This window comes from Salvia splendens, chromosome 7 (genome assembly GCF_004379255.2).
Source record: "Salvia splendens isolate huo1 chromosome 7, SspV2, whole genome shotgun sequence".
NCBI classification, from domain to species: domain Eukaryota; kingdom Viridiplantae; phylum Streptophyta; class Magnoliopsida; order Lamiales; family Lamiaceae; genus Salvia; species Salvia splendens.
Window position 1 is genome coordinate 14,327,078 of NC_056038.1, and position 9,409 is coordinate 14,336,486.

Below are 9,409 nucleotides of genomic sequence, written 5' to 3' on the forward strand. Positions count from 1 at the left end.
AGGTGGTGTTCGATTTGTTAGATAAAATAATACCAAGATACAATCTAGGATAGAGTTGTGAGATTATTTTAGTAATAAGGGGTTAGTTATAACTAATTATCTCATGATTATCCATCTAGAATTAAATTGTGAGATTGAATATCATGAACCAAACACACTATAAATATAATTCAAGATACAATCTTGCAAATCGAACATCTCATAAGAATTTTTTTTGCATTCAATTTAATACATCACATCATATGTGTTTGACTTTGTACATATATCATATATGGCATACTACAAAACATGAAATAATAATGAATTTTTGTATTAATATAAAATAACCATGTAACGTTTTGTACCAATATGAAATAATAATGAAACATTTTGTATTTCACATAATCGAGTAAACAATATCCAAATAAAAATATTAAAATGAAATACCAATGAAAACAATATCCAAATAAAAATATTAAAATGAAATACGAATGAAACATTTAGTACGACAAAACATTTTATATAAATTGTGTATTTAGCCTGTTGGAAAGACCGTAGATTGAGTGGATTGTAGCAAGTGCAACATCTCCATACAAATATAGCAAAAGAGATGCGATCCGATCCGATCCGATCCTCAATCTGAGAGGGAGGATAAGGATTCCATGACAGGCAAAAGGAATATGGTGCTTATCATTCATTATCTCTTCTTCTTTTCCACAAAGACACAGACATGATGATGCAATGCAATGGCAACTCCATAAGCCTAAGCCAGATTTTAATTAAGTATCCAGCAATGTCTACCACAATCCTAAACATGATCTAACGATTAGCGATGCCCGTAGGGGCAGCACAGTTGATTCCAGAGGGGCAGATTTAACGATTAGCGATGAATGGATGCCTCAATAGCTGAGGCGCCGTCCACCGCTTTGCCGGATCCCTTTGCAGGCAACAAGCAATGAAATCCCTAAACTCCCGGCTCGCCGTCACCGGCGCCTCGGGCGGCTGCGACATACAAATCGCGCACATTAGACTCGCCCAGTCCCCCTGCCTCCCGACAGAAAAGGGGAATTTCCCCAAATAGAATTCCAGAGTGCTGACCCCCAAACTCCAGATATCGCCGGCGTATCCGTCGTATCTCCCGTGATTGAGATCGGTGTTGATCCTCTCCGGGCTCATGTACGCAATCGTCCCCACCGACGAATTGCAGTTGTCCATGGTCTGCGCCAGGATTCGCGAGACTCCGAAATCGGCAATTTTGACAACCCCTCGCGAATTGATGAGCAAATTGGAGGGCTTGATGTCGCGGTGGACGATTTTGCGGCGGTGGAGGTAGTGCAGGCCGCAGAGAATCTGGCCGGCGAGGTCGGACAGGGAGGATTCGTTACGGATGTGTGTGCCCTCCAGCGATCCCCTGTCCATGTACTCCAGCAGGACTTGAATCTCGCCGTTGTGGTCGATTAGGTTGTGGCAGCGGACCACGTTAGGGTTGTCGACGTCGCGGAGGATCTGGATTTCGCGGCGCATCTGGTTGCGGACGGCGTCCTCGTGGTTGCCGTAGATCACTTTGAGGGCGTAGATTTTGGCGCTGGGGCGGTGGAGGACCTTGTAGACGGTGCCGCCGGCGCCGCTCCCGATGCGGCTCACGCGCTCCAGCTCCGAATGCTCTAATTGGAGATTGGACGAGCTCGGCGGCAGAGGGAGGGGGACGGCCAGGGAGGTGTCTCGCTGTGGCATCGGCAGGGTTAGGTCGGGGCGGCGCCGTTGCCGGATAGGCCGATTCGGCGGCGGCTGCAGTGGCCTCATGGTTGATTAATGACAAAAATTGATTGAAATTAGGAATTAATCATAGGATTATTCAGTAGAGAGAGGCTAGTAATAGTACAGTATTGGTGTGGAAAGGAGACGAGTCCATGGATATTCAGCAATGGAGGGAGAATGAAGCTTCTCAGAAGGAGCAGAGTTCCCAAACAGGGGAGAAAGGAAGGATTTATATATATGCACAATTTGTATTTCTATATATAAGTACTTTTAATACTTCGAATCAACGTCTGCAAACGCACTACTCACTAATAATGTAGGTATGCATAAACATATACCCTTATATTTATTGCTATTTATGTCTCAACTTATATGGAATGTATTCCTTTTCATTTCTTATCAACAATTACACAAATATCTAATATTATCTTCTTTCTTCTAACCAGAGTCACATTTTAATATTTTGATTAATTTTAAATTAAAAATTCTATTTTACTTTTATTATAATTGATAAATAAATTTCACATTCCATAACTCAATTCACTCATATTTTATTATACAAACCATATGAAAAAGTAGGTCAAATATTTTACTAAAATTTTCAATTCACTATTCTTACTCCTTCCGTTCTATATTAATTGAGTCATTTTGCTATTTTGAAAAGTTGCAAGCTAATTGAGTCATTTCAATTTTTGACAAAAAGTAACTCTCTCTCTTACTTTATTTTTTTTCTTACTTTATTCAATATTCACTCAACACATTATATTTAATCTTTGTGCTGAAAAGAAGCGCATCTATTAATAAGGAACTGAGATAATACATTTTTAAAAATCCATGCACACTAAATGTGACTTCTATTATAATAGAACGGAGGAGTATAAAATATAAGGGGAAATTAGTATGTAATCATTTTTAGATTATACCAAAATAAATAGTATGACGTGTGATGATAAAAACAAAACAAATTAAAAGATGCCCTTTGAGATAATCTAGTCTATGGATAAAAGCAAATTAATGGGATCATAAATTGGATTTGTCATTGTCCTGGAAATGGACGTTGTATTTTACTTTCCTATTTACAAACATTGAACCCACATTTATCATATAAGTTAATAAATCTGATGAAACAAATTGGGATAATAAATACGCACACCGTTAAATAAAACAATTTAAAATACATCCCCTCCCTATTTATGCTCAAAGAAGAGAAAATAAATGCTTCACACCGCATCGGGTAATGTTTTCATTTTGAATTGAAAAGTAGGCATGTCACTTTAATGAATGGTTTTGTGGTAATAAATTACTTTAAATGTATAAATTTAGAAAATCACTCAAATTTAATTTTCAAGTATATTATTGAAATATGGAGTATATAGTTTTGAAAAAAAAATGAATTACATCCTTATTGATGAAAATAAGTCACTTAATTATACTGAGATAATAAAAAGGAATATCAATCACTAGTAGAATTAAGGGAATAATATTTCCTTCGTTCCATTTTAAGTAAAGCATTTTAGTACTCCATCCGTCTGCTATTAGGAATCTCATTTATGAACGTCACGAATCTTAAGAAATGTTAAGAAAAATGGATGGAATTTTCAAAATGAATTACATCCTTACTCATGAAAATAAGTCACTTAATTATACTGAGATAATAAAAAGGAATATCAATCACTAGTAGAATTAAGGGAATAATACTTCATTCGTTCCATTTTAAGTAAAGCATTTTAGTACTCCCTCCGCCTGCTATTAGGAGTCTCATTTATTAACGGCACGAATCTTAAGAAATGTTAAGAAAAATGGATGAAAAAAATTTGTGGAATAAGTATTATCCTAAATGCTATAAAAATTGAACATGTCTCATGTATCAATATCAAATCAATTAAGATTGGTGGTGGCAAATCGAAATTCTAGTTGGGCTTGAAGAAGACAGAACCTGCAACCCTCCATCTTTTATCCGTCTCTTAACCATCTGTTAACTTACTATTCATTCAATTTCATTTTTTATTTTTATTTTCAACAAATTCAATTAATAAAAATACATTTCATTAAATAAACTATATTTACAACATAAAATAAAAATACAACTTAAAATTTAAAAAAAATACATAATTAAAATCCTAAAAAAATAAAAATTACATAATTTTAAATATAATTTTATAAAAATTAAAAAAAAAACAACTCCGTCGGCGAATCATCCCCCGAAGGTGGAATACCAATTTTTCTTGCCATATACTCAATTCCGGCAAGATGTGCTTGATATTGTGGAGGCGCCATGCAGGAAGTGTCCGCCATCGTGGCGTCAAGTACATGGACAATAGGGTGTTCGAACCCAAGCCCGCCTGGCTTGATTCGCCTCGGCCCCTTCTCCCTCTAGCCGCCTTCGCCACCTTGGTCCCTTGCGGCCGACGGCGCCCACGGGAGGACCCCCTGGCATCGTCTGCCGTGCCCTCAACCTCCTGCGAGGCAACCTCTTGTGCGGCGCTGCCCGAACCGCCCCCAGTAGACTAGTATTGGCCACTCGCCGTGTGCTTCATGCGCTTCGAGGTCGAGCCCGAGCTAGACCGAACACCGCCGGCCCACCTTTTCTCGTCTTTGACGGCCTCCCAAACATCGACATATCTGAATTCTTTGCCGGTGTCTTCGAAATAGACTCGCAAAGCCGATCTCAGAATGTCGGCTCACGTGGCTCCGCTTTGGTAATGAGCCGCTTCGTTCTTGTAGATGCCGCAGAATTTTTTGACCTCTGTCGACTCGGTCAAAGTGAACGCGGAGCATCTTCAATGTGCTGCGGCGGGACCCCTTCGGCTTAATCTCGTTGTAGGCATCGGTGACCTTTTTCCCAAAAGCACTTTCGGGTTTGTTGATTCCCGACGATGGGATCGTACGAGACGCTGATCCAGGCGTTGTACACAACCATCGTGTCCTTGTGGCTGTACGGATGCCGGCCTACATCCTCCTCCTCCTCGGCCGCCTCCGCCTCTTCCTCCACCGCCCTGGATCTTCCACTGCCTCGTCCTCCTTCCGGGGTGGGTTCATCCGGATAATCCTCCCGAATTTGGGATAATCCCTGTGAACTCCTCGGGCGGAGGGACGAGCGTATGCATCAACATCAAAATGGGGTGGTTGGTACCCCGCCGGCGTCGACGAGCCGGAGCCGGAACCACCCAAGACATTGTACATGCCCCCCAGCCGCCAAACGCGTTGATGTCAAACCCGCCGGAGCTGCCACCGCCATAGTTTCCGTCGCCGGACATTTTGTGATGACAATTGGAGAGGTTAGATGAAAATTGGAGAGGAAATGAAGATGATTTGGGAAGAATAGATATGTATTTGTGTGTGAAATGAAGATGAAATAGGAGTATTTATAGAGTAAAAAAAAGGAAAACGGTCGAAAAACGGTAATATTACCGTTTTCAATTATTATTATTATTATTATTATTATTATTATTATTATTATTATTATTATTATTATTATTATTATTATTTTTATTAAATTTATTTTTTTTTTAAAATGATTTATTGCGTCAGCGTGACGAAGCCCACTCGCGGGCCGGCGAGTGGGCATTACGCATGGCGCCGGAGCGCGCCACGTCGCGCGAGCGCGTTGCGAGACAGCCCGCGATCCGTCTCGGTGGGACGGACGTCTCGACGAGACCGGGACGCTGCAACGAGTCTCGCCGCCGTCTCGTCTCGGCGGGACGAGATACGAGCCACCCGCGGGACGCGTTGCGGGTGGCCTAAGGGAGTAAATATTCCAACTTCACTTTGGCTCCAAGAGCATCCACGAAAAGGTATATTAAGAAGATATATTTCTCATTTACCTTCTTTAAAAGGGTTATTATACCTTCTTAAAATGTAATGGACTCCAAGGAAAGAAGGTAAATTAAAGAGGCAAACAAAAATAACTAACTTTTTACCTTTTCTATCAAGAAGATGTAAAAAGACATTCTCAAAATGAAAGAAAGTATAATGCCTCCTCAAATAACATTTTCATTGAAGCATGAAATTTTAAAAGAAGAGGTAAATATGGTAGTTATTTCTCTTTACCTTGCCAATTACTTTTTCCCTTAGAGATGCTCGTACTTCAGTAGTACTATATATAGTCCTTAAAATAATTGTAAATAAGCATCACCAATTCCGATCTATTCGATCGATATATATATATATATATATATATATATATATATATATATATATATATATATATATATATATATATATATATATATATATTTTCTGATTTGGGGGTTGTGTGTTGCAGGTCCTACGTATTTGGGGGTGGTGTCGAACGCCACCGAATTTCCGGCGGAAAACTACTATGACTACATATTGTAGGCGGCGGCACAACTGGCTGCCCACTGGCGGCGACGCTTTCGGAAGGGTTTAGGATCCTCATTCTGGAAAGGGGGGAATTCCGTTTGGTCTCCCAAATCTGATGAGTCACGACGATTTCCTCACAACTTTGATGGAAGTCGACGCCCATGACTCCCCTGCTCAAGCCTTCACCTCCGAAGACGGAGTTCCCAACGCCAGAGGCAGAGTTCTCGGCGGAAGCAGCGCAATCAACGCCGGTTTCTACAGCAGAGCCAATTTTGATTTCTACGCCAAATCGAGGATCGATTGGGATCTTCAATTGGTGAACCAATCTTACGAATAGATTGAAAAGGCGATTGTGTTTAGGCCGGAGCTGAGGATTTGGCAATCCGCCGTTCGCGATGCGTTGTTGGAGGCTGGGATCGATCCCTACCACTGTAAAAATCATGGATTAAATATGTCTGGTCAATGAATTTTGACCAAACAATAAATGTGACGAGACATCTAATTTTGTGAAATTAAATGATATAGCGTCGATCTACATTTTACGTAGATAAATGTAGTATATTCACTTTCTCAAATCCGATTTCCGGTGAGTGAGAAATAGTTGATTAAAGTTGGGCATAATTAGCTTTTAATTAAAGCTTGGAGTTTAAGCGCAGGGAATAATTAACTAATGTTAATTATCCCACATAGGAGAAGTAACACGTATTTTAATGTGCTTAAATTAAGTGACTTTATGTTACTTAATAATTATAGTGGACCAAGATGGGTGAAAGAGCCCACACGCGCACACGCGCGCCGCTGCCACCGCCCGCCTGAGCCCGAGCCCGAGCCCGTGCTCGTGCTCGTGGTCGGGGTCGCGGGCCTCAGGCCAGGGCCCTGTCTCGGTCTCGATCTCGATCTTGATCTTTGGGTGGTCTTTGGGCTTGGTGCTTGGCCCAAACTTAATCTTTTTAGACCACCGCTGAGTCAGCAATCCAAGTGGCTTGACACATCGTCAAGCATGGCACAGTCAAAGCCTACACGGCTGACACGTGAGAAATCCACATGCTCCACACGCGAAAGACACACTCCTGCCACAAGCTCTCGTAACGGTTTGTAACGTTCGGCAGTTACACTCTCGCAATGATGACAGCCATCATGGCTGTTGACCCCAGCAGTGGAATGAGCCTATAAATAGGCTAGCCATTCCATGCATCTCTAGAATATAATACACAAGCATTCTGCATCATAAGCTCTCCCTCTCCTGCATTGTTTTTCTGTCGAAAGCTCTGCCATCTCCTCCATCCAGTTCGCCGGAGCTCTGCTGATAGCGGTGCTGCTTCACCAGAGACGTAGCCGTTTCATCTTTGGGGACGACACGCCAAACCGAGAGCACTACCGGGGCGTATCTTGTCTTGCGGAAAGAGGCCTCCTCGACTCGGCTAACTACTGTTTCACGGTTTATCTGTTTCGAATTTTACATTGTAATTCAGTTTCAGTTTTCCATTCTGTATTCCTTCTTTTGGGTTGTATTACGCCCGGCTTTTATCTCTTGTAATCCAGAAACTAACAATCGCAAGACGAGATAACTTGCCTTTGAAGGAAACTAAAAAACACATTTTGCAGGAGATGTCGACTGAATCCAACACCGCTGCTGCCACCTCCGCCGCCGCCATTTCCTCCAACATGGCGACCACTGGACCTGTCAACACTTCGTCGATTCTGACGATGATGCCCACTCCCGGGCACTATCCATCTTCATCAACAACCCCTTGGGCACACTGGTGGATCCACCTCGAGTGGATCGGTTGGTTCCACTTTTAATGGTTCCTTCGGATCCTTTAATGGATCAAGTGCTGGGGCCTTCGGGTCTCACACGAATGCTGGGGCCTTCGGGTCTCATGCGGGTGCTAGTCCCTTCGGGGATAGTACGATCATGGCGGGCTCTATGCCCAACATGAATGGTGGGGGCTCTATGCCCAACCATGTTGTTGGCTCCTTCGGGGGCAACAGAATTGGTTCCTTTCATGGACCAAGCTCGGCACCTTTGGCACCAAGAATGATGCCACCTGCCGAGAAGCCATCAAAGTTTGGAGGATTTGACTTCAAAAGGTGGTGCCAAAAGATGTTGTTTTACTTGACAACATTGGGCGTCGCCAACTTCCTCACGGAAAACGAGCCGTCCGCGCCAAGTGATCAAGAGACTAAGCTCGAAGTCATGGCGGACTATGAAGCTTGGAGGAAAGGAGATTATCTTTGTAAAAATTTCATTCTAAGTGCTTTAGATGATAGTTTGTACAATGTATACTCCAATGTAACCACATCTAAACAAATGTGGGAAAGCCTAGAAAAGAAGTATAGCATAGATAATGCTGCAGGTACTGGACAAGTTGTAGCATCCAAGTTTATGGACTACAAGATGGTCGACTCTCGACCCATTATGGAGCAAGTCCAAGAGCTCCAAATGATCATCCATGCATTAGTGGCTGAATGGATGACCTTGCCTGACAAATTCCTAAGATGCACGATCATTGACAAGCTTCCTCCTAGTTGGAAGGACTTCAAGAGCTATCTCAAGCACAAGCGAAAGCAGATGACCCTTGAAGACTTGATCGTGAAATTGCGCATTGAGGCTGATGTGCGCAAAAGCGACCAAAAGGCTAAGGGCTTCAACCCACTTGAAGCCAAAGCCAATCTGTTGGACCGGGGCGGTCCCTCCAACAAACGCCATCGCCCAAATCGTCCAAGCGAGAAAGGGAATGGAAAGCAGCCTACAAAGAAGTTTGAAGGCGATTGCTACAAATGTGGCAAACCGGGCCACTTTGCAAAGGACTGCCGCAGCAAGAAGAAGACCGGCTGCCCACGTCGTTGAGAAGGAGTTCAAGGACTGGGATGAAAATGACCTCATTGTTGTGGTCACTGAAGAGGTTAACCTTGTTATCAACAAGGTTAACCTCTTTGCAAAGGAATGGAAAGCAGCCTACAAGGAATGGAAAGCAGCCTACAAAGAAGTTTGAAGGCGATTGCTACAAATGTGGCAAACCGGGCCACTTTGCAAAGGACTGCCGCAGCAAGAAGAAGACCGGCTGCCCACGTCGTTGAGAAGGAGTTCAAGGACTGGGATGAAAATGACCTCATTGTTGTGGTCACTGAAGAGGTTAACCTTGTTGATAACAAGGGTGGCTGGTACATCGACACCGGTGCTACTGCTCATGTCTGCTCAGATAGGAACAAGTTTGTCTCCTACACTGCTGTTGAAGGGAGGAAGATCAACATGGGGAATCAAGCATCGTCCGAAATCCTCGGCGTTGGCAACGTGATTCTCATGATGACGTCTGGCGTCACAATCACTCTGAAGGATGTGTTGCAT

General features: G+C 42.8%; 1 protein-coding gene across 2 annotated transcripts; it reads right to left on the reverse strand.

Annotated features, from left to right (window-relative positions):
* Positions 1-483: 483 nt before the first annotated feature.
* Positions 484-2,057, reverse strand: LOC121742285 (mitogen-activated protein kinase kinase 5-like). Of its 2 annotated transcripts, none has more exons than XM_042135389.1 (2): positions 869-2,057; positions 484-814 (listed from the first exon to the last, which is right to left on the reverse strand). In XM_042135389.1, the coding sequence occupies exons 1-2, from the start codon at positions 1,780-1,782 to the stop codon at positions 799-801; spliced, it is 930 nt and encodes a 309-aa protein (XP_041991323.1). In that variant the 5' UTR covers positions 1,783-2,057; the 3' UTR covers positions 484-798. The 2 variants fall into 2 exon arrangements, with proteins under 2 accessions (XP_041991323.1, XP_041991322.1); XM_042135388.1 differs by having other exon boundaries at positions 484-799; positions 854-2,057.
* Between the last annotated feature and the right edge of the window lie 7,352 nt (positions 2,058-9,409).

Excerpts from the sequence above, each read along its gene's own strand:
- LOC121742285 (XM_042135389.1), bottom strand. The coding sequence starts at position 1,782 with ATGAGGCCACTGCAGCCGCCGCCGAATCGGCCTATCCGGCAACGGCGC.